The 25,298-nt window shown below is 41.5% G+C and overlaps 4 protein-coding genes across 5 annotated transcripts; 3 read left to right on the forward strand and 1 right to left on the reverse strand.

The window, feature by feature from the left end:
* Nucleotides 1–35: 35 nt before the first annotated feature.
* LOC5514417 (membrane-associated guanylate kinase, WW and PDZ domain-containing protein 3) lies at nucleotides 36–12,145 on the forward strand. 2 transcript variants are annotated; one of them, XM_032383990.2, is made up of 18 exons: nucleotides 36–516; nucleotides 894–1,010; nucleotides 3,091–3,418; nucleotides 3,858–3,940; nucleotides 4,312–4,369; nucleotides 4,478–4,657; nucleotides 5,055–5,578; nucleotides 5,682–6,005; nucleotides 6,513–6,562; nucleotides 6,970–7,223; nucleotides 7,529–7,842; nucleotides 8,083–8,373; nucleotides 8,724–8,894; nucleotides 9,369–9,400; nucleotides 9,504–9,779; nucleotides 9,867–10,805; nucleotides 10,978–11,110; nucleotides 11,320–12,145. In XM_032383990.2, exons 1-18 carry the CDS (start codon nucleotides 198–200, stop codon nucleotides 11,424–11,426), a joined length of 4,500 nt encoding a protein of 1,499 aa, XP_032239881.2. In that variant the 5' UTR covers nucleotides 36–197; the 3' UTR covers nucleotides 11,427–12,145. The 2 variants fall into 2 exon arrangements, with proteins under 2 accessions (XP_032239881.2, XP_032239882.2); XM_032383991.2 differs by having other exon boundaries at nucleotides 4,312–4,348.
* Nucleotides 11,889–14,115, reverse strand: LOC5514418 (D(2) dopamine receptor). The gene has a single exon (XM_001634592.3). The coding sequence runs from the start codon at nucleotides 13,979–13,981 to the stop codon at nucleotides 13,001–13,003; it is 981 nt and encodes a 326-aa protein (XP_001634642.1). The 5' UTR covers nucleotides 13,982–14,115; the 3' UTR covers nucleotides 11,889–13,000.
* Nucleotides 14,116–16,100: 1,985 nt separating this feature from the next.
* LOC5514419 (probable 28S ribosomal protein S25, mitochondrial) lies at nucleotides 16,101–19,374 on the forward strand. The gene is made up of 4 exons (XM_001634553.3): nucleotides 16,101–16,311; nucleotides 16,876–16,982; nucleotides 18,135–18,225; nucleotides 18,447–19,374. Exons 1-4 carry the CDS (start codon nucleotides 16,184–16,186, stop codon nucleotides 18,619–18,621), a joined length of 501 nt encoding a protein of 166 aa, XP_001634603.1. The 5' UTR covers nucleotides 16,101–16,183; the 3' UTR covers nucleotides 18,622–19,374.
* A 638-nt stretch (nucleotides 19,375–20,012) lies between these two features.
* Nucleotides 20,013–22,083, forward strand: LOC5514420 (DNA polymerase epsilon subunit 4). Its single transcript, XM_001634554.3, has 4 exons — nucleotides 20,013–20,243; nucleotides 20,743–20,827; nucleotides 21,695–21,736; nucleotides 21,937–22,083. Exons 1-4 carry the CDS (start codon nucleotides 20,049–20,051, stop codon nucleotides 21,948–21,950), a joined length of 336 nt encoding a protein of 111 aa, XP_001634604.1. The 5' UTR covers nucleotides 20,013–20,048; the 3' UTR covers nucleotides 21,951–22,083.
* Nucleotides 22,084–25,298: the final 3,215 nt, after the last annotated feature.

The following is a 25,298-nucleotide window of genomic DNA, read 5'->3' on the forward strand; positions in this document are numbered from 1 at the left end:
TTAGGGGCTGGTGGCTAGTGCGCATGCGCAGTCGCATTTGTTTGATCTGGATGGCGTTCGAATGTTTAATCGGGTCTTGGCATTCCAAGCGTAAGTTTGAAATTACGTGGAGTAAGCGGGGGTTATAACAAGCTCGCCAGCAAATGCTTGACTGTAAACCTCATTCATAGAACTCATGCCCATCTAAATCTTACACAATGTCGCACCGATCATCCAAGAGTTCTCTGTCGCGAAAAGGCAAACATTGGTCGCATCACGTTCGCGAGAGCATCGTATGCAAAAGCAAAGAGGGAAGTTTTAACTTGAAGATTGTTGGAGGCGCCGAATTCGGTGAATTCATCAATATCGGAGACTTGAAAGAAGACAAAGTGGTTTATAAGAAGGGGAAGTTACTTTGCGGTGATGTGATACTGGAGATTAATAACAAGCCCGTCGCTGGATATACAAGACCCGATGTGCTCGAACTTATAAGCAAGGATGGACGCAACGCCGTATCCCTGCGAACGGTCAAACCTGGTAATTATTTAGTTCTTGTGCAGGTCTTGAGCTCCTCGCTCGGTAGCTACAACTCTAGTGCCCTTATAACTGCAATTGCCACATCAAGGGGACTTTTCTATTGCCGTATAACTTCAAAACCAAGCATTTGTGCTGTGGGTGTGTGCTTGGGAGCTTGTAGTTCCACACTTGAGTGATCAAAGCTTCGGTTTTTCTTATTTAACCAGAGTATTTACTTTCTTGTGAGTCCTCCAGTTTTTTTTACTTTTCCTTAACAATTCCTACCGTAGTTACTATCTATTGGCTGTAGTTAACCTACTCTTTTCGATACTTGAGGCTTGTAAAACTTCTGCAAAGGTTTCTTTGCAAAACTCGCAAACTTTTGCGTTTATTTTTAGGTCTTGGAATAACTAAAGACCTTCGTCAGTTCTTGGCTGGTCGCTTCGATTCGGATTCAGTGGATAGCGCGTTACAGCTTACAATAAGAGAGAATCTCTACAGACGAACTGTGCCATGTAAGTATTAATCGAATCGGTTAACTATAACGTATACTCTTTAAAACACCATATAATAAATTTAACATTTGCTCCGTATCGAATTTATAACCCCCACCACACACTGACAGAATCCGAAACCTAGGCTTTCCTTGTAATGATTTCTCAGCGAAATATACAAGATGACATGTTTATCGCCAGTATCATGAAGACTTTAAATACTTAAACAATGCAGTTTTAGCTTTTTCTAAATTCTTATTAGATAGTATCTGACTTGCGAAATCGCCAATATCCGATCATTCACAAGTCAATAATTAAACCCCATAAAAGTTGTGCTTTTTTAAGTAATATTTGTTCTCAAAATTAGCTTGTGTCACCCGTTAAGTTGACAAGCTCTTTAAGATAAATTCGAAGTTATATATTTTTTTTTTTGGTTGGGCGGCCAATTGGTAGTGTTGTGTGCTGTGGTCTGTATAATTGCAGTTTCGTGACCAATAATTTTGGTTTGCCGTTTCCCTGTTTTTGCATGTTTTGCTTGAGTTGCCATTACCTCAATCGTACTGCTTTTCCCACGGTCTATTTCGACATTAAACTCAGTCCAAAAGTTACCACTAAAATCTCTCCATCTACTCAGTGTTTAACCAAACTTGTGGTTATGTATTCTGCCGTTAGAAAATTACCTATATGAATTACTATCAAATTTTTCGCATTCATGAAAAATTCCTGTTCTGATAAAACTTGATATAGGCTGCAGAAAGGAAGTGTGCATTGTTTGATAAGCTTTGTAAAGATTTAGTCCTCCGCTGTTTTTTTGTCTTTTATACGGATGCCTCAACAGGTTGTTAAGCAGTCATGCAGCAAACAAATCGAGAATAGTTTATGTTACCCCAGATGAAAGACATTTTTGCCAAGAGGTTAAACGTTTCATCTTAGGAGGGCTCAAGTGGAAAAATCTTCCCATTTTTAAGACATATTCGTAAAGAAAGCCAAAAATTTAGCAGTCAATCAGAATGTGCTTAAATTATACATGATTTTTATTAATTAATCTTTTACCATTTGAAATACCCAATTGATAAATATTTATCAAAAGATACCTAAATGACTTTTTATCATTTCTCACATCATCCCCATTGGTTTATAAGAAAAGCACAGACTCGAAAGTTACATATTTTTTTCTATCTAGAAGCCGTTTTTCCTTCTCAAAAATAAGTCAATTTCAAGTAGTGAATTCGGTGTTTAGATACACAAAAAATTGCTTTAGATGATGTTTTTTCTAAAAAAAAATAAATGATTCAGAGATGTTACAGAAATACCAAATCGATTTTGGCCCCTTCTAATATTTTTATTTTGTACAAAATTCAAAATAAAAGCAAGAAAACAAAATTATTGAAAGATCACTGATATTATATTTTTTTAACCTTGAAATATACCCAGTTTGCCTCAGGTAAACATAAAGGATGTCTCCAATTTTGCATTTCATATGTTATGTTTAGTTCATCATCTGGTATTCTTATAGTATTCAGCTGGGTATTCTGGTATCAACAAAGCATTATCATCGTTCTTAGATGACCGCAAATGTCTTTGTCTTTAACAAACCCTACTTGAATATCAACAAAGACAGAAATGTTTTGGTTTGAGGTCCATAAGATGAGTTCTTCTTTGTAGCACCCCATAAAGAGTGGTTTATATAAGAACCTAAACATTGTCTTGATAGTTAATCAGTATAGCTGGTATTTATTGGCTGTTGAGAAATGACATTTGTGTTTTGTTTGAGAATCTAGAGTGTCAAGAGAAAAGCAGATTGCTTGAAAATGTTTTAATACACAACATTTTATTAAAATCATGATAAAATATTTTTTTATAATATGATCAACATGTAAATTATCCCACTTGCATTAATCAACAATGGGCTTATATTGCACTTTGATCTAGATTTTTATTACACCATTGACATGAATAGCTTCAAACTCAAGCTTATGAAGTGCATCGTGATTGAAACATTCTTAACATTTCCCCTAATTATTTCCTTGCTACGTACATTTTTGCATATTATTTTTAATCTTGTTAAACACATGTTAATAAGCGGTCCATTTGTATGTAGGTACTACACGCAGCCCTCGAAATGGGGAAATCCCAGGAGTTGATTACGTCTTTTTAAACATGCAACAATTCATGGACATGGAAAAGAGTGGTGCTTTATTGGAGAGTGGAGTCTTTGAAGGCAACCACTATGGCACCCCCAAACCACCAATACAACCGGCTGGTACCCTAAGTGCACCCGCCTCCAAGAGGCAGGGAAGACCTTCATCTGCTACGAAATGGAAGAAGGGCCCTCTGAATGGTGACATGCCGTCAGGCGACATGCTGGGACCACTCCCAGACAACTGGGAAGTAGCCTACACTGAGACAAATGAGAAATATTTTATTGAGTAAGTACACTCTACTAAGTATCAACATTTACATAGCTGTCAACTCACCTGCATTAGGTGGGTGTCACCAGATTTTGGACCTCATTACAAGCCTAATTTTTTTGTGAGAATGTTAATACATTCTCTGTATTCACCTGCATTGGCTCTCTTAGGTTTTTTCATATATTTACTTTATTTCACCAATTTCAATTTCTGTCCAAGTTGGGTTGACAGCTGTGCATATAAGCCCCCTTAAGCCAACATTTTCAAATAGCTCCCATATACCCACTAAGCCAACCCCCGTTTCACCAAAGTGGCAAGAGAAATATACCTTTTCATACAGTCAAAATGAAAAGTAGGTGCTTTATACAGTCAACCTTATGACATGTTTAATGCTATCAACGCAGTTTTGACAGCTTGACCAAATTAGTCTGAGTATTCACTCACTTTGTGTTTATAGCCATAAGACTGGGACCACGCAATGGGTGGACCCTAGACTTGCATCCAAGAAAAGCAGAAGACCTGAAGACTGTGACGATGATGGTAAGGGAACATGCCCCTTTTCTACTAATTTTTTCTTTTAAATTGTCTCACAAAATATATTTTTCTCATCAAATTTTTGATAGAGTGCCAATCATACTGAATGACTAAACTCTATTATAATCCAAGATATATAACAGGCCATCCGTTCTAAATTATCAATCACAATCTGAAAGAAAAATCCAATAGACACACTGCTTTAAATATTTTGAAATATTTCCCGCCTTTTCCGTTAAAAATCATGGGAAATTGTTACGTAATCGACCAAAAGTTAACTGGTGACAATGCGACTTTAACGGAGGAGAGTTAATAATAGTAATAAAGTATTCAATTTATTTCATTAAATTGATTGTTTGGACCTGTTTTCATTTTAGAACTTCCTTATGGCTGGGAAAAAGTGGATGACCCTAAGTATGGAACTTATTATATTGAGTAAGTAAGATAAGCTAATTAAATTGAACCATAAACTAACAATAACGATAACAATAAATGGAATCTGCCAGCTTGTGTAATTTTAGTAACATTGTGAATCTGTTTCAGTCATATCAACAAGAAAACACAGTTTGAAAATCCTGTCTTAGCTGTTCGGCATAGCCAGGACGGGCTGGATTCTTATGACAATGACACATCATACATGAGACCTCCCCCTCACCGTGCCCCCCCTGATTTTCATACCACCACAGCCATGTCTAAAGCCCAGGAAGCTGAGGCTATGAACAGGTAACATTTATATGCAACAAAAATAGATGGAGGTGAATTAATTATGCATCCACTTCAGTGATTGCTACTGAAGTGGATGCATCAAGCTAAAACAAGGGCAACATGTTGGGTCCAATGCCTCACATTGAGCATATGGATATGGTTTCAGGTTTTGGAAGAGGCTGTTCCTTTACTCAGACCTAGAAATGTATGAATAAACAAGCTAGATCCTTTGCTTAAAATCCCTTTTATGGAGAATGGGTTCTTTTCTATTTATCACACCCAGGCAAATAATCAGGAAGGTTTTACATTACTATGTGACACACTTTTTCATATTTTATTGATTTTTCTCAAAACAAGCATGAGAGTGCCCCTTTAACATGCCTTTACAAGAAACTTATAGGATCTGTTTCCTCAGGTGGCCACAAGTTGACCTTGATCATCAACCACCTGCCTACTCTGTCAGAAATCCAAACACAGAGACATTCTACATAGAAGGTCGCCGACTAGAGGGCGAACTAATCAGGACAGAACTGATGAAGGGGTTTCGCGGCTTTGGCTTCACCATCATTGGTGGTGATCAGTCTGGTGAACTGCTCCAGATCAAGAGCATTGTTCCCGATGGTGCTGCTGCCAAAGATGGCAAACTCCGGACTGGGGATGCCCTTATTAAAGTCAACGGCCGATCAGTTGTGAACAAGACACACCAAGAAGTTGTGAGCATGTTCCAGTCCATGCCAACTAACGAGCCGATAGAGCTGGATATGATTCGGGGGTACCCTCTTCCATTTGACCCAGATGACCCCAATGTCGAGACTATAGGGTCCTACACAGTGGTGCGGTCTCCCCAGGGGGATAACCAGAGTGGTCTGCTTCAGCCTGCAAACAAGTATGGCCTGCCAAATGCCCATTCTGATCAGAGTATTTCAAGCAGCAATACAGGTATAGTTGTGTTATGGTGGGCACTTCCGGATGTTCTCAAAATGGTCTTTGGAGATATGTTAATTTGCTCATATTTGTTCATATGTTTTCACTTGCCAACAAGATTCACCGGCAGGCAACAGAGGGTACAACACGGCCTCCTTTCCTCGTCACTCCACCTCCACCCTACAAAGGTCCACTCCTGAGATGCACAATGTCCGGATTGTGAAGGGTCCAATGGGTTTCGGCTTCACTATTGCAGACAGTCCCTATGGGCAAAAGATCAAGCAGATCCTGGATGCCCAGCGTTGTGAGAATCTGATGGAGGGGGATTTGTTGATGGAGTTAAATGGGTACAACCTCCGCAATTACTCCCATACTGAGACAGTGGATATGCTGAAGAATTGCCCAAAGGGACGAGAGGCGGTCATCCTCATTCAGAGAGGAGGTAGGTGCAATTGTGTGCACTCAAATACGGAAAAACAGTGTTGCTAGCATAGACTAAAGATGAGGAAATTATGGGCTTAGAAAGCACATCCAAATAGCTGCATTACATCTTTATCATTGAAAGGCTAAAAAGGCTTGGTTGGCTGTTGTTTCATTCCACGAGCAAAATTCCAAGCATGGGAAAGTGCCTGTTTCTTTGAGAAGCATGGGGAAGCCATTTTTAAGTTTTCTTATGATTTAAAGTAAAGTATAAAGCTTTGTTTAGATAATTATTTTGTGATTTCTGCATATAATTGGTCTTGCAACATTGAATGAAAATAATAAAAGCAGGTTAGTGCTACTTGGCATTTGTTTGAATAAAAAGGGCACTTATCCATGGGTTAGCTTTAACCTACTTTCTATGACCCCAGCCCAGGGATCTCATACTAACATCAAGATATCTAACATCATATACCTTTTGTTACAGCATCAATCAGAAATATGCTTACAGTTTTTGTTTTTATTGAAGGAGTGCCCACACCAATGAAGAATAGTCCTCTTCCTGGAAGAAGAGACCAGGTGACATTATGCTTCCTTATTGATTATGATAAAGGCCAAAAAGTTTCCACCGTGGCAATCTTCTTGCAATTTATTCTACAGTATGAGAACTCTCGCACCACATTCACTATACATTTCCGTTGTTTTGTCCACTTCCAAGTGGGTGTGACATTGCATGGTATTATTCAAACTTTTTTCCATATACCCCAATCCACCATCAGTCCAGGAGATTGACCTTTAACTCAGCTATGATGATCTTGGACCAAGTTTTTCTTGGTCTGCCCTTTCATCTCCAACCATCAACATCAAGGAGATTTGGCTTGGACTAGGAACTCACTTCACTTGATTAACCATAATAATGAAATAAGAAGTGACATAGTAGTTTGTGTCACAATCTTTTCTTGACAGTACTGCCCTCTAATTCTCAGAATGTGGAAGACTCCTGGCATAAACCACGCCCCAAGTCCACCCCACCCATGGGTGCAGTCCAAGTGCTCCCCATGGGCCCACCCCCCTCACAGCGAATGGGCAGTGCAGGTAACCTAGCAACATCCGGTGAAGCCACACGTAACCAGGAGATTGGCTCTGGGCGTGGGGGTAACCAAGCCTACTTTGACAAGGGCGGTGACGCCCTGACACAGTCCTATCCTCCCATCAGGAAGGCGGTGCAGTCTGCAAAGAGGTGAGGAACTATCACAACAAGAGTCTGCCTTACCATACCTTGATGTGACTCAACATGTGCAAAAATTACTCTTTTACCATCAAATACATGAAGTAACCCTTGATAAAGGAACCATAACCTTACTATTAGAAACACCTAGATGTAATGCTTAGTTAACCATCTCAAATATTTTATATCCAACACAACACATAACTCTACAGTAGTAAAGATAGTTGTAGTCCAAAAACATTTAATTCCTGTTTGATCGATTCACTTCCATCAACCAACTTTGAAATCGCTGAGTAATGTCAAACTATTGTTCACAGATCTCAGGACAGCCTGAACCGTGGACACGATGATAGTGTGGATTACTACATCACCCTTCATCGCGGAGAGAGTGGCTTTGGCTTCCGCATTGTCGGCGGCAAGGAGGACAACACCCAGGTAGCGATTGGTACCATCGTCGATGGCACCCCGGCTGCTGCCGACGGCCGACTGAGGCGCGGGGATGAGATCCTGTATGTGGATGGCGTTAGTGTGATTGACGGTTACCATAGGGATGTCATCTCACTTATGAAGAGTGCTGCTCAGAATGGTCAAGTGACTTTGGGTGTCAGGAGACGCCAGACCATGCCAGGAAGTAAGTATTTGAACATGTCATTTGGCTATAACAGCTAAATAACAGGGGAACTGGATGGCAAGCTAATCAGCCATGTAGGTGGTAACCGGAATATGAGCCTGAATTACAGTTTTTCAAGGCCCATGCAACACAGATCGGGGGTCTACCAACTCCCCCCCCCCCCCCCCCCCAAATAAGCCACCTTATGGACAGAGTCTCAGTTGTTATGGTAACTAACCACTTGCTTTCTTTGTCTCCTAGGGTCCACCCCATCGGGCGTGCGCCGCACTTCACAATCCAACTCTGTGCGCCTAACATCCCGTTCGGCTGGCAACTTGACCGAGCTCGCTCGGCGTGACGAATACGAGCCGAATGGCTTCCGGTCGCCGTCCGAGCGCGCTGGCAGTACTCGGGACCGTCGGCGTAGTGAGTCGGATAAGCTCCAGCCGGATATCCCAATGGATTACCGCGACATCACACTGAACAGGGGCGCTCACGAGGGATTCGGATTCGTCATACTTTCCTCCGTACACAAGAGCGGTTCAACTATAGGTATGACGTCATCAGGCACAGGCTCGGTCCCACTCTCCCACTACCCTTAGAATGCACAACCGTCGGCACTAAAATAACAAAAAAGAACCGAGACCAAAAGCGCTTTTTAATAACATGTCAAGATGTTTTGTAACTAGCGTTTCGATAAGATCTTCGATTGGTCTAACCACCAATAGGGCAAACGTTGTCTTCTATGTAAGAAAAATTCACGAAACAGGGCGCATTATTTTCACTTGCCAGCTTTGTATTTGCTTATTTAATCCATTTGTTGTCGTTGTCGTTGTCGTTGTATGTCGTCGTCTGTTACTTTATCTCGTCCCATTTCTAACCTGGGCTCAACTAATTACCAGGTCGCATCATCCAGGGCAGCCCCGCTGACCGCTGCCGTGAGCTGTACGTGGGCGACAAGCTTGTCGCCGTGAATGGGACCAGTATCGTGGGGATGCACCATAGTGACATCGTCAACACGATCAAGCAGTCGGGACTCAGCGTAACACTCAGGATCGCACAGAAACCGCTCGGTAAGACGGACTCAAACAAGGCCAATCACGTCGCCATTTTATGCCCCCGCACAAACCGAGTGACTCGAAGAATCCATTTCCATCGGCTAATTCAAGCCAGTAATTGAGAAACTTTCAATCTTATATCATTAATGAAGTATTAGACTTTAATCGTGGATGGTTATTTTGAGGTTTTCTTGCAAATGAACCGCTGTATTTTCAATTGTAAACATTAACAAAGAAGCGGTTGATCTACATTCTTTAACAACTAGTGCAACGTCTCGTCTCAGCGGCTATTATACAGTCGCTTGCTTGAGCCGGAATTCTTTTTTTATCTCACTAAAACCTCTATGCAAAAGCCCGTCCTTCAAGCAAAGAACTGTGCAAACAATGGACCAATATAATTATATTGGTAGCTTGAGTTAAAGACCTTTTTTTCTTTTTCTTGTCTCTGGGATAAATATGTTATCTAACTTTGGCTATTTTTTTTTTTAGATAACGAGGAGTCCAAGCCTCTATCATTCAGAGTAAGTTTGTGATGCAAAACGAGATCAATTTATTAAAGTCTACCTCTAATTTTTCCAGATGCACGATTGTTACGTTTGCTAATCCGTATTTTCATAAAAACAGAGTGTACCAGACGTCGGCGGGCGCAGCCGAATGGAAGGCGGTTACGTGTCGGACGGTGGCTATAGGCGACGCGACGAGGAGGACACGATCGGGCGCGTGCGTGGAAGACGCGAGAGGGGCGAGTCTCGCAGCCGCGAGGAGATCATGCGAGAGGAGGAGGAACGAGAGCGCCGTGAAGCGGACAGGAGGAGAGAAGAGGAGAGAATTGCCGAGCAAAAGAGGAGGGACGACGAGGAGCGGCTTCGTAGAGAGGAAGAAGAGAGGCGACTTGAGGAGGTAGTTTAATCTTCTTTGGAGCTATTTGTATATCTCCGTTACTTGCAATTTGAGCACTGAAATAACGTTCTTCTTTTGTGATACCAGGAGAGACGACGCGAAGAGGAGAGAAAAAGAGAAGAGGTGCGTCGTCTTGAGGAGGAACGCAAGCGGGAGGAAGAGAGAAGGCTGGCGGAGCAGCGCAGAGTTGAAGAAGAAAGGCGAAGAAAAGAAGAGGAAGAGCAACGCAGAAGGGAGGAAGAGGAAAGGCGTAGACGGGAGGAAGAGGATAGACTTCGGGAAGAAGCTAGGAGGAGGGAGGAAGAAAGGAGGCTGGAGGACGAACGATGGGAGAGGGAACGGGAGGAAGAAAGGCGGTGGGAGGAGGAGAGGCGACGCCGATCCATGGGTCGTTACCCTGATGACAGAGGAAGGAGGAGTCCCTATGATGACAGCAGATGGAGGGAGGAAGAGCGAAGAAGGTTTGACGAAGAAGAAAGACGTCGTGATGAGGATGAAGCGATTCGGCGCCGGGAGGAGATGCGAAGACGGGAAGAGGACAGGATCAGAGAAGAGGAAGAGAGGCGTAAACAAGAGGAGCTGAAGCTCCGTCTACAAGAAGAAGCCAGGCGTCAGGAGGAGCTCGCTCGACAGAGAACTCAACCAGAACGCAAAGTACCCCCTCCCGTCCTCCCCAAACCTTCCAAGAACAAAGTCCTTCAGGCAAGAGGGCAGTTTGAGCAGAACACGAAGTATCAGACCCTCCCGGCGCGTACCGCTCTCCCAGAAGACAGGTACCGACGCATGTCAGGCGGTGAATCACAACCACCACCAGGGCAGCGTGTGTTCAAGCCACGCCCAAAGAGCGAGAGCGAACTGATGAGGGACCCCCGGACCGGAGAGGTTACCCAGGTCTTGGAGATTGAGCTGATCAGGAAGAACCAAGGTTACGGATTTAGTATCCGGGGGGGCCAGGAGATGGATATGCCCATCTATGTTCTGAAGATCGCAGAGGGAGGAGTAGCGGATCTGGATGGGCGGATCAAGGTTTGTGATTGATAGCTCGCTGGCACTTGCGTGACACTGGATTCGACTTGCGTGACAAAAATGTAATAAAATGTAATAAAATGGAGCGGTTTTAATTGTTAGCTGGATTGAATATCAGTTCAGGCCGATTTATCTCCCCTTAATGTTTTTTTTTAATTCACCCTTTTTATAGGTGGGAGACGAAGTTCTCGAGATCAATGGACGTAGCACACAGCACATGCTGCACACGGACGCCATCAGCATGATCCGTGGAGGAAGCAAAGTCAGGCTTGTCCTGAGGCGCAGTAGCCATCCTCCAACCATAGGTTTGTTCTCATTTTCACACACCCATCACCTCCCCCTCACCCCATCTCACCCTTTCTCGCACCTCCCCCTCCCACACCCATCACACACCCATTCGTATAACCTCTCCCCATCTCCTCGCTTCTCCCCCTCCGCCCCCGACACACACACTATCCATCGCCACATTGTCCGTAAAGTAAGCATATTTATATGTTTTGATGTGCCGTTGCAGATGGACTTCCGAATGGCGAACCACCGAGATCGCTTTCCCGCTCTGCTTACCGCAAGTCGTCATCCGGCGATGAGTTCTCGCGCGGGAGACCGCTGTCCTACTACTAGCACATCCATGAATACTCGAGTCACAAGTTCTCATTCTACAGTCTGATAATATCAGATCGATACCAATATTCTCGGGGAACAGGTCTTGGCCTCCATTATCTCCTGGCTTTCTCTTCAGTTTCTCGTCATTCTGCTTTATGAGTACTGCTTTATGCACTCAAGTCATAACACTGTCAGACGTGTTGATGATGTTCATCTACAAATCTTTTGAACTCAATTATGCCCAAATAATCGTAACATGTCGCTCTTTGGGCCAGTTTTTAAGCTCAGTTTTCTATGCATTATCCACAGAAAGAATAAATACTAAACGTAACACTCGGAGGGTTTTAATGACGTTTTTAAGCCATTTTAAGTCAGACATTTGAGTTTTAAGGATTGAAGTATATATCTCTCAGAAACTAGAATTGTAGATGAGTTTTATAGCAGTAACTTCTGCCAATTTTAACTCGTTTTTTTTTAACGTTTTAAGTCTATGTAAATAAGCATTCTTGACGGTGCACGTTAAATCTTCGTGGTTTTGCTTCTACATTATGCAATTCATCAGGCACCGGCATTTAAAATAAAAAATAGAATGCTTGAGAGAATCTTGTCTTATGTACAATCATGCCACGTAATCGCTTTTAATTGACTATTGCCACTATTTTAGAATAACATTCAATTAATCATTTTATAAGACAATGTAGCAATCATAAATTGTTTTAATAAAGTCTTAGTCTCTACCTGTAGTCGCGTCGTCCGGTCCTCGTCTGATCCAAGTTTCTAACCAGAGAATGCCGCGCTTTGTGCGATGAGATCAACCCAGCAATTTCCCATCCAGTGAGGGGTAGGGGAATCAAATATGCCGAGCTTGTCACGTATAGCCTCACCCTACCCATGACAGTATTTTCCTCTTTCATTCGGGGTAGGCTAATGACGTCTTCGCGCGCTGTTTCTCACGCATAACCTCACCCTACCCATGACAGTATTTTCCTCTTTCATTGGGGGTAGGCTAATGACGTCTTAGTGTGCTTATTCTCAAAAATAGCATCACCATACCTATGTCAGAATTTTTCCGCATCTCATTGGGGTTGGCTGTGGACGTCGATCGCATCTTTTCAAACATGGCCTCGCCTTACCCTTTGACATCATTTTATTTTACTTGGTCGAGCACTGTTTATCAAATTGATGTATCGGCGCCAAAATAGCACCTCACAGACAGTGCTTATGCTTGCTTGAGAAATTCGTGCGCTGTGTTGGCGTACGGCTTCACTCTATCCTAGACAGTGTTTTATTTCAAAGGGAGTACGCTTGTGGGTGTTGTGCGCTAGATCAGGCGCGTACCCAGGATTGGCTGAGGGGAGGTACGCAGTCATAGGTATCATATGGAAAAAGCATAGTATTTGAAGATTCCTTAATAAGAAATGACCCACTTTTGGCCGCCAAGGGGAGGGGGGGTGCGCGCACCCTGCACCCCCCTGTGTACGCGACTGCTAGATTGACCCACCCTCCTCTTGACAGTGTCTCGTTCTACTTGGTTACGTCGATAGATATTGTATACGCTGGTTCGCGCGACTCTCGCCATCATAAGTTCTTTTTTACTGTGGAAGGCTTGTGGATGCTGTGCGTTGTGTAGGGGCTCGCTTGCGAGTGATTTCCACCTGACCCTTTTTCCCTTTGCAGCAGAACAGCAGTAAAAGTATTCGCTTGAAAGCCTTACGATATTCTTCATTTCGCAGACAATATAGTGCCGGATTCACCGCTGACGAGCTCAGGGCGATGGTGCGGGCCCAGTCGTAAGCTATCCCATAATTCTTCTTGGGTTGCTTGACTCGTAGGTAGAACAGTGGTGCCCAGGCTACGGTGAAAACCGCAATGATAAGCAAGATAGTTGTGGCCAGTCTCCGCTCGGTTCTCTGTGACACAATAGACTGCTTTTGTCTCTGATACCCCAAGAGTCGCTTTCGTTCTTTGGCTTGTTTTAGAGTTTTGATAAAAATTACGATATAACAGCCGGCTAACACGGCATAACCCGCGCCAAACATGCCCACTGTAATGTATGACGTAATCTTTTTGCTGACTTGAAGGCGCACGTATGTGTAAGCTGAAGGGAAACCCCAGGCAAATAACAACATCAGGCCGAGCTTCCAATACGTCATAATAGTATTATAACGAAATGGTTTAGAGATGGCAACGCACCGATCAATACTGATGAAACAAAGTGAAAGCAATGAGGCAGCACATGACACATTGCCAATAGCACGGAACGCCAACTCTACTTTATCATAACAAACAGCATGGAGTCTACCCCATAACATGACGGCCAGAAGGGGCTGTCCACTCATGGTGATGAACAAATCAGCCACGGCCAAACTGCAAATAAGATAATTTGAAATACGGCGTAGTGTAGGTGTACTAAGAACTGCTCCACATACCAACAAGTTGCCGACCGTCCCTAAAGCACTGAACAGGATGTTTATCACAAACATAGCGATAGCATGTGCTTGAGGCAACACGCAGCCTTCACCGGGCGATTTTCCATTTGACGAATAGTTAGAGAACGCGAAAGATTCCTCCATAATCCTGCTTAAGCTCTGGCTGTTGTTTTAGATCTTTATAGAAATATTCAGTTCCGCGTGCGCGTTTATATTGCGCTGCCTATTGTGATTCAGCGAGAACCCTTTCAGTTTCGTAACGTCTGCAGCAAGCGCGTTTTTAGAATATTTTTAAGGTGACAAATTATAGCCAGACCGGAAGCAAATGTCATTAACAAGTCACGTTACCCATCGAATCAAGTAATGGGGACTACAGGAGTGTCATGACCTTTTAGAGCAAGTAGATTAGTGTCATGACAGAGCTGCTAGAATGGTTAGGACGCAAACAACGAGATCAAAATCTTACCTTCTTTATAATTTGATAGCTTCCACTTATAGAATGTTTCTCATGTGACCATTTCCAGAAATAAGGGACATTAGCCAGAGGTTTCTCTGGGCTCACATTTTGCTAGGCCCGCGAGGAATAACAGCGTTATCACAAATAAAAACGATATTCCGGCCAGCACAGGGGCTTCCCTTTTGTTGTTACACTAGAAGTTTTTAATCAGGTTGACTAAAATTCCAAATAAAAGTAGTATTAGCGGTATTTAAACGTGCAAGGGGCATCTGATTTGATACGTCCAATGATAATGGAAGTGCGGCAGTCTTGCTGAGGTTGGAAAACATTATATGCGCAAATTTTAAAAAAAAAATGTATTTTAGAAAGGCTTTATGGTTCCCCTGTGTCTATCCCAGAACGCCGTGGGGCCGTTTAAAAACAAAATGGAGAACGGACGAACGGAGAGAAATTGTTCTTGCGGAGCGCACCGTTTTCCTTGCTTCAGTCTGTGTCTTAAAGACAACAATAATGGTTCCTGAACTAGGCATAACTACATCAAATGTTATTTCTTCGGGAACAAGATTGGAAGGCGCTACTGCCTATTTTATTGGCCAATTTGATGGAAGGATAGTCGATTTACCAATTTCGAGTCCTGCACCTGTAATGCGGCGAACAGTTCTACCTTTTAAACGACTACTTTTATGCCCGATTTCAATGAAATTACAGAGAATGTAGGAGGATTGTATGCTCTCAAGCGGACAAAAGTAAAGTGCAATGTCCAAGGAACAATTATAGGGCTTTCTCTGGCATCGTTTGAACGGAAAGTGTATCACTCGAATGGCAAGGTTTTTTTTCCGAGTCCTGCATCGTGAGCACAAAATCTCTGAAACGAGAAAATTTGATAAATTGTGATGTCTTCCCACATTTCCTTATAATAAATGGCAGCCATTTTGACATTGTATGTGCACTATTACGCATGCGTGGCGGCCATGTTGTCTCTTATTTCTGGGAATGGTAATTTGTATGTCTGTTCTTTCTTTTTTTCTTTCTTCCTCCCTCCCTCCCTCCCTCCCTCCCTCCCTCCCTCCCTCCCTCCCTCCCTCCCTCCCTCCCTCCCTCCCTCCCTCCCTCCCTCCCTCCCTCCCTCCCTCCCTCCCTCCCTCCCTCCCTCCCTCCCTCCCTCCCTCCCTCCCTCCCTCCCTCCCTCCCTCCCTCCCTCCCTCCCTCCCTCCCTCCCTCCCTCCCTCCCTCCCTCCCTCCTTTCTTTCTTTCTTTCTTTCTTTCTTTCTTTCTTTCTTTCTTTCTTTCTTTCTTTCCCCTATCAGGCCTGTCTCTGCGTGCAGGGTTGTGATGTGGCTGGTGTTATGTGCTCTTAGACAAACTGAACTTTCTTTTGTATTTCAGCACGGCGTTGTACATTCTCTTCACTACCGCAGTAAAGATATCGACTTTTGCCTAAAGCGGAATAAATTTTCACAAAATACCAAAAAGCAGGTAGCTCACTATTACCGCGAAACCGCTCGTTCAAAATAAAATTGAAGAAAAAAACCGCGTCACCACAAACCCTTACGTGTCCCTTTCAAACGCTTTAGGTTAAAAAAAATTGTCAGAAGAAGCGAAACTAAATCTCTGATGAACCATATAATGGCTTAGTATCACCGCTTAGTTAGTAAAAAAATCATTTAAGAGGATGGGTCCTCACTTGTAAGCTTGGAGCGATTTTCCAACGATAAAAAAAAGGAACAAACAAGCAAAAGAGCGCGGCTGCTGCATGCGAAAGAGATTGCATGCGGCGGTCTACCTGTGTGTAAAACCGCTGACCGAAAACCACGGTCTCATATCCCAACATGGCGGACTTCGTGTAAGGACTCCCAACTTAAATTGAGGAAATAACTGTTTTATTCGATATGCCGAAGGGTAAATTTCCGTTCAGACGGACGCTAGAGTTCCTGTCTGCAGGCAGGGTCGTGCTGAAGAAAGATGTGAGATCTGTGATGCTGTCCTACACTCATAAATACGAGAGCAAGGGGTTGAGGTTAGTGGAGCAATCTCCCATCTACTAAGTCTGCTTGCAAACGTGTTTTTTCGCGAAGCGCTGACTCAGGTAACAATCATCTCGTATTGTTCTGTTTTCCACGACTCGGTGCATCGCGAAAAAAGCACTCAATATCATGCAAGCCCGTCCTCATATATGTCTTAAATATATATTTTATCATGCCAGTTACACTTTAGATCAATGCTAAACAATTATTGCGTACTAAACATAAGCTAATAGAGGAGTTTAACAGCTAATACACTGACTATTAAACGTAATAATTCGACTTAGATGACAAAAATTTGATGGCTAAAGTGGTGAGTAAACGATTGTTATAAGGAATGTTTTGTTTACCTGTGTTATCCTAAGCTCGTACCATTAACGGACAGGCTTGTCCTGCTGTATTATTATAGGGCACTGTCTGATATTAGGTGCCACTACATCTACATCTACATCTACATTGTTAATCCACAAAGGGGTTACCATCACTGTGGATATAAATTAATTGTAATAGGGAGTACAAACTACGTTACTACGTTAATATATGCATTTTCTCTCTCACAGAAATTTCATCTATAAAGATCTTCCCCAGATCCAATACAAAAACAATGCTGTTCAATTTATTACAGCAAAAGACAGAACTGACTTCCCAACGGTTGACATATTCTATGGTAAGTTCCTTTCCTGTCTGATCTGATCTTGTGAGTAAATGCCCTGGTTGTGTCACCAGGGGCTGGTTTGTACTCCCTATCCAACCAAACCATTGTATTTAATCTTTCTTAAAGCAAACAAGATTTCATACATGGATATGCTAAGGGATTATGGTTTCCAATTGTTTGTCCTCTCTTAAAAGCAGAGAACCTGCTGCAATATAAAGCTTAAAATGTCTTGAACATAAATGGGAAATCACTCTCTTTTTTCATGCCTGCTGCCTTCCCTTATAAGTAGACATGTGTAACTTCTCTTACAATTCATGCCCAAAAGGATTTTGATAACATTGGCAGATCCAGGGGGTTAGTGTGGGTGGGGTTGAAAGGGAGGAGTAAGGGGGCCCCCTTTTGGACAGAAATTTCAAAGAAAATTTAAGGATTTAAATTTCACAAACTTACCTTTTTCCATTAACATTCTTCCCAAACCCCACCATTTCATTGTTATGTTTCTTGGTTTAGATGATAATGTGTGTAATGTTTTTAGGTGATGGTAAGAAAGTCATGGTTGAAACCCCACCATTTGGTTGTTATGTTTCTTGTTGGTTTAGTTGATAATGTGTGTAATGTTTTTAGGTGATGGTAAGAAAGTCATGGTTGAAACCCCACCATTTCATTGTTATGTTTTTTGTTGGTTCAGATGATAATGTGTGTAATGTTTTTAGGTGATGGTAAGAAAGTAATGGTTGAAACCCACCATTTTATTGTTATGTTTCTTGTTGGTTTAGATGATAATGTGTGTAATGTTATTTCGGTGATGGTAAGACAGTCATGGTTGAAACCCCACCATTTCATTGTTATGTTTCTTGTTGGTTTAGATGATAATGTGTGTAATGTTTTTTAGGTGATGGTAAGAAAGTCATGGTTGAAACCCCACCATTTCATTGTTATGTTTCTTGTTGGTATAGATGATAATGTGTGTAATGTTATTTCGGTGATGGTAAGAAAGTCATGGTTGAAACCCCACCATTTCATTGAGTTATGTTTCTTGTTGGTTTAGATGATAATGTGTGTAATGTTTTTTAGGTGATGGTAAGAAAGTCATGGTTGAAACCCCACCATTTCATTTTTATGTTTCTTGTTGGTATAGATGATAATGTGTGTAATGATTTTTAGGTGATGGTAAGAAAGTCATGGTTGATGTTGAGAACAAAAAAGCACCTGAAATCCTTGAGATTTTTAGTAAAGTTGCTGGAGCTACTGAAAGGTATTCACTCTATTTGTTTGTTTTAATTTTGTCACCAAAAACATGTTTTACTGTTTGCAGCATTGTCTGTCTTCTTTAAATGAGGAGTAGATTTGGCTTTGCTTTCTTGATGATTTGTATAATACTGACTGAGACTTGAACTAGTTGACTTGCAATTGAGTATTTAATATTCACTTTGAAAACACTCTGATGTGGAACTAATTCTGCTTTTTTTTTTTAAGCGAGCTCCAGATTCGTAGGCAACCCAAATATCTTGGCCGGATAAACCCAGCAAATTTTGGCAAGTATGGCCATATGTACTGTATATGTGAGATTCCTGGACAAGCACCATGCCCATCTCGTGTACCACACCCTGAGGCCAGGAAGACCAAGGTTTGGCAGGAAAAAGACAGCTAAGAATGTACAATCAGTAGCATCTCTTTAGGCTGGCTAGAGAAGGAAAGCTAAGGACTTTTAGTCTGTTTTCAAAATCTGTCTTCGAGATAGGTTTGAGCATGCAGAATGATGAATAACATTGAGGTAGTAATAAGACTTACAGATTTGGATATCAGTCTTAATCATTTATTGTGTGTGAGACTTGGATAAGTTCGTCTGTAACAAATATAATAGAAACATTGTATATACAAGGGACTTTCATTTACACATATATACCAGACAGTTTCAAAGTCCTGTGTCTTTTCTTCATATCTGTCAACTCACCCACTTTATGCGAGTGTCACAAAGTTTTGGACCTCATCACAAGCCTAATTTTTGTGAGAATGTTCATACATTATCTGTATTCACCAGTATTGGCTTTTTTTGTTTTTTTTTTTTCACATGTTTACTGTATTTCACCCAATTTCACAAGATTTCTGTCCAAGTTGGGTTGACAGCCATGTTTCTTTTTTCACATATTTTGAGGGACTAACTTAATAAATCATATTATTTTCCATTAAAAAATATTAAGCCAGATAAAGAACTGAAATTTCTGTTTCTGATGTAATACATTTTCGGTAAATTTGCCTCAGATATGAGGGAATTGTTTGATCAATGGTACAGGGGAGGTAGTGAAGGTTACAAGCAAAACAGATAATTTACTTAAGTTTAAAGTGTAATTCTGGTGTGTTCTCAACTTTTATATGTCTCCTCAATAAAAGATTGAAGGGTGAAGAAGTGATTCCTCTCCTTTATGTTTGTCTCTATACAGTAGAAGGGATTTTTTGCATATATTGTTTTTTACTCTCTACATTGCCATTTCTGGCATGTACAGTAGCCAGGATTTTCTGCACAGGGCTCCCATCTCTCCTTGGTATTCAAGGAGAGATGGGAGACTTTGCCCCCTTCCCCCATCCCAAGTTGTATGCCCCCTGTATCATACTCTTTCTTCCTGGCGCCATCCTTTTCACTTGTATTTACGTTGCAGACCCTTAAAGCTCCCCCCTTCCCTTAACATCTATCACAACTTTTGTAGATACAATGTGTAAACTGGCAGGGACCCAACTATCATAAACGATCATAGACTCTAGATAATTCAAACATTACAATTTCAAAGTGTTTTTTACACATTTAATTTATGAGGGATACATACATGATTATCAGTTTCCACATATTGTTCTTTTAGATGGAGGACTGGAGTGCCCTAATACCATAAAAAGAGCTTATGAAGAAGGATTGAATCGTTGACCATACTAAAATATTTATTTAAGCCAATAAAGATTGCAACACTAACAGTAAATTTATGTTGCTCAAAATAAAGGAACAACAACAAAAATAGTCAGGCTACCTGTTTTTCACGGTCTGCAGACTAGACTCTAGTCTTTTCCCGCCATTTTTTGGTATCCAAGATGGCGGCCGAAGAAAGTGAAAACATGGCGACACAAGATAACAACGACGAGGAACTACATCCCGCCACGCAGGAAGAAGAAAAACCATCTAGAATGACACAGTTTCCACAAACTAGAGTGCGCAATATGATGAAACTAGACCCAGATTTACAACTCGCAAATAAAGAGGCTGTATTTCTTGTTACTCGAGCAGCGGTGAGTAAAAATATCAATGACGCATTACAGAAGAGATATAAAAAAGTAAGGAAGACTCCTGCGTTACCAGATAATAAGTAAGCTTATATGATATAATAAGGATTCCACATGACTGGTGAAAAAGTGTCTTAGCTTAACCACAGGCGAACCAGGATTAGAATCAGTCAGTGTTTTTGTCGTAATTAGTTTAGTCCCTCGAGAGAAAATTTCCTCTCCAGGGACTAAACCCCTTTCTGCGCCACAATTCCCCCAAATAACAACACGGGAGGCTAATATAGTAATGTAATTAGTTTTATTGAGAAAACAGTCAAGACACAACTTCAAATGATATTTTATTTTCCCGATCACGAGGGACTGATTCTAATCCTGGTTCGCCTTAACCTAATACAGCTGGACATCTGAACTGAAAGGATATGAGTATGTGTATTGTGTTCCTTTTAATGTTTCCAATAGAAGTTGGTCTGTAATCATATGTCACAGAGCTATTGTCCCTTTGTAGGAGTTGTTTGTTGAATATTTTGCCAAAGCTTCTTACAAGAAAACAATACAAGGAAAAAGAAAGACCATTCAAAAGAAAGACTTAGGTAAGTCAGGGAATTGTGAAAAAGTAAAATATTTAATCCAGATGCCAGAGCATTCAACCTGTAGACTTGTCTACCCCTTGTCCCCTTGCACATGAATATTTTAGAATAATTTTAAATGTATATAGGAATTTAAAGGAACTAAAATCCATGGATTTATCTTGATGTCTTATTGAAGTTGTGCCCCCCCTCCCTTCATACCCCTTGGTGGAAGAGATCATTGCTGAGTAGATAAAATAACAAAGGCAAGGAAACTTGCCTTCAAAATCAAACTGTTGATTGTGTATAAGATGAACATTAAGTCCTCACCTTCAACTATTCTGAATCAAAGTTGTACTGTGAAAGAAAGTTTCTCACAATATTTTTTACGGCTATTAAAGTGCATGCAGCTAGCTTAATCTTGCTGTGCCACTCTCTGCTCATGCAAAACAACAGTGCCCTCAATCTCCTTGACCCTTTCTTGGTCTCTTACAGTAAAGCTCCCCAGGTCAGGACCCAAGCGCTGGACTATTGTTCTTTGTGACAGTTGCTAAGTCTAAACATGTTTCTAAACATCCTTGTTTAGAAAATGGAAAAAAAATGTATTAAGGAATTATTTTTTTAGCCTACTGTAGACTTCTTTAGCCAGCCACTGTTTTGGACATGGTTGAGCAAAAGGCAGGGAAAGTTAAACCCTTCACTTTTTCCTGCTCGCCCTACTCATCCACACCCGTATTTTCCAAAATGGCGGGCAAATAGCAAACTCCAGGTTTTTGCCAAATAAAACTTCAACACCTACAAGTAGGCTATACATTTTTATGAGCCCCATTCATGTTACTTTTTGTAGGTTTTAGTTTTGTTAACTATAAACCCATTCTCCACCTTTTTCAGATGCTACTGTCGATGACAATGATGAGGTTGCATTTCTTGAAGGTATGTTACAATAAAGATATACCTCACAGAGTGTGGAGTTAATCTTATAAATCCAATCTTGAAATGGACTAGGTAAAAAACTGCTTTGTTGAAATGAAATGCACTTCTCATAATAACTTTGTTAGGATATTGTTATATGCTCAACTTGACAGTCAATTGATTCTTCTTTGGTAATATTCCATTTTGCTTTATTATTTTAGGGGTGTTGGACTAGTATATCATTGACAGATGGCATCAAAAGTGGAGGTTGATAGTCCCTTACTGTAAATTGCTCAACTCTGTAATGGGTATTGAATAAAGTTGTAAATACGAATATTATGTTCCAAATAAACAGATTTTGTTTCCAAGTTGTTTCTTGCACAGAAAACCACATGCACCCCTCCTTTCCCCCTCCAAATAATATATTGAGGAATTTCTTTTCTATAGAAGGGGTGGACAATATCTTTTGAATTGTGGAATTTTTGGTTACATTTTTGTGTAGTTTCCTCTTGAATTGCATTGGGCAACACTTTTTAATCAATTTTGCTTTAATATCGCTTCCCTAGGATCAAAAGACTAAATGTTCTTTTCCTACTGTTCATATGTTTACATTCCCTGCTAGCAGAGGCCTCTTTTCTTTGTATTTCGCTGGGCTGGAGTTCGCGAGGAAAAGATACCTCTGCCATGGGTCGCAAGTTCGTTTGATCAAACCGCCGTCCACGATCGTGGACGAGATCCAGAGCGCATGCTCCGTTCATTAAGACCAGCGGTCTGAGTTCGTCGAGATTTCTCGGAAAAATGATGTTTGGGTGCCCTAGCTCAAAATTAAACTGGTAATAGGTATGGGTGACCTCAGTATACTGTGAAAGTTTGAAGCAATTTGGATAAATATTTTTGGCGATAGAAGCCGAAAAGTAATTTTTCGTCTCCCGCACCCGGATTTGAGACAATTTCGTGATTGTTAGAAAAAGACTAAAAACCGGTTCGCAACGCGTGATAAAACATTTGCAGCTTATATAAACCTAAAGAATAGATAATAAGGATTTCCCAGGCTGAAAGATAAGCTGTTCTGTCAGCACCTTATTATTTTACGCGATTTTATTTAATTTTATGTTTTTAGATAACTTTGAAAAGCCTTGAAATGATCGTGTAATATCGCCGATGAGATGTGGATTTGGCAAAAATGATTGCATTCATCGAAAAGAACATCATTTCTACGTTTGATATGTGAAATAAAATTTAGGGGCAAATAAAATCCGACTTTTTTACAAGCCGAAATATGACCCCCACTTGACCCTAATTATAAACAAATGCCGACTACTGTATCGGGTTTTCCGCATTCAAACAACGCCTTCAAATCTCCAGAAAAACAAGAAAGAGCGCTCAAATCAAAAGAAATATACTGTCGGCAATACTAAAATTTAATGGTAATAATTTCATAGCATTTATTGCATTAAATTGCGATTTTAAGGCTCGCGTGATACTATTTTGTTTGCTGCCATGCATACGTAATTAAAAGGTGACAAACAAAGCGACAAGCATAAAATACCTCACCATGACTGCAATAAGACTTTTCTGATAATTACTTATTAAAAAAAACGCCCAAAAGAAGAAAATGAGAGTTTTGCATGTTTTTATTTAATTAACAAGCGATACTGGCAGAATTTTGTACAGTTTTAAATTGTAATTAAACAAAAAGCTTGATCAAATTGTCAAAATTCGCTTAGTTTCAAAGCCTTTGTTCAACTACAAATTTGATCAAATAAAAATACAAATTATACAAGAACGCTGAGACATTTGCGATATTGAGGCCTCTCACCGTAAGCTGTTCTCCTTTTTAGTAAAAGAGAGTATTGTAGTGTAAAAACTTACTCTGGTCTTCACAACAAAACACAGGATTACCGACTCAGAAATCTATTTCATGTAACCATGAAAAAAAATATAATCGGGACCCAAGAAATCGTGGATTTATTTTGCGCAACAACATCTTTGAATATCATCCACGAGCGCCCGTGGCTACAAAAGAAGCTTTGCGTCGGGTTGCTCCGGGCACTTGAAGCTCCAGCTCTTTGCAGATAGTGGGAAGGGTGGCCACTGAAAGAAAGGTGAGCCTGGAGGGACCTGGAGTACAAGTGGCACAAGTCGATGCCGTTCGCTTCTATTGGGTGATTGAGTTGGCATTCATCTAGGATGGCAGCTCTCGTACGGAAGTAGGTGGCTGCCTCCTCCGCAGCCTCTGCAGCCTCCGCATCCTGTGTTATTTTCGGGAAAAATACACCTGTACATGGCCCGGCAATAGGAACTCGCTGATTTAATCGGCGTTCCCCTGTATAGAGATGCAGCTTGTTGATTCTATCACTTCATTCCCAATTAATAGTACGCCCCCCCTCCTCCCCCCGACTACTTTTTGGTGGTAGCCAAGCTTGCCGGGAAGGGGGACTCCGATAAAAACAGACGGGGGTGACCGTCGGCAAAATTGATCGTAACCCGCGTTAGGGATGGCACTTTAGGCGTGGTCAACAGAAATTATTTCCTCTAAGAGATGGAAAAATTGGGTGAGGTCGAAGGAATTTTTGCCCCTAAGGGATAGCAGAATCGAAAAAAAACCCGTTTAACACCCCCTTAGGAATAGCAGTTGGTCGAATTTTATACCCTAAGAGATAACAGAATGGAAAAAAAAAACGTTTAACACCCACTTAGGAATAGCAGTTGGACGAATTTTACACCCTAAGAGATAGCAAAATCTGAAAAATCCTCCAACAGATGAGAGATGGCAGTTGGTAGAAATTTTATACCCTAAAAGATATGACGATTACCCCCGTCTACATTTTTAGAGAGTCCGCCCCCGGGCAAAGATATGCATTCCCCTTCTTTGGCAAACTCGCATTTGCCGTATAGTGTGTGCCGGTCTAACCAAGCCAAGTGTGTAAAACTTTTCACGCACTGGACAGCTGAATAGCTTTGTGGTAGGCTTTTCCTCGCTGCTGACTGCGGGTTCTGGTTCAGCGGCGTTTGCCCTGCGCTCGACAGCACGCTTGATGTCATCGAATTCACCGTCACTGAACGAGCCCGGAAACGTTGGAATCGATTGGTCAGGATGCGGCTTGAAGGCTCTCTCTCCTCTTCCCCTCCCACTCCCTTCGTTTTTCATTTTTGCTCAAATCCAAGATGGTGGCTATAATACACCGGGTAAACGCCCCCCCCCCTTATCTTTTCAAATATCATTCTTTTTCCAAATGGTACCTTTGGTTGAGCAAGCCACACCTTCCCCCCTCCTCAGTCCCCTGGTCCTATGATCTCCTGCCTGAGACTAGTAAAGAAGCGCTTATAGCGAGTAATTACCTGCTTGCAATAAACGTTTACAGCACCTTACGCGCAATGATAGAATCCTGCGTTGTCTTGCTTGTAGTATGCCGGTAAAGTGAATAGTGAAAGCGATTTTTTTACTGGTTAACAAGCCAATCGATTGGCCAGGACACAATTTGGACGGCTGTTTATCCCGGCCAGACAAACTTTGTCCTCCTAGTGCGGTTAGGCCCTAAGTTAACGCGCGAAAAAATGAAAACAGAAAAGTAACCCCAAA

This window comes from Nematostella vectensis, chromosome 1, assembly GCF_932526225.1.
Source record: "Nematostella vectensis chromosome 1, jaNemVect1.1, whole genome shotgun sequence".
NCBI classification, from domain to species: Eukaryota; Metazoa; Cnidaria; class Anthozoa; order Actiniaria; family Edwardsiidae; genus Nematostella; species Nematostella vectensis.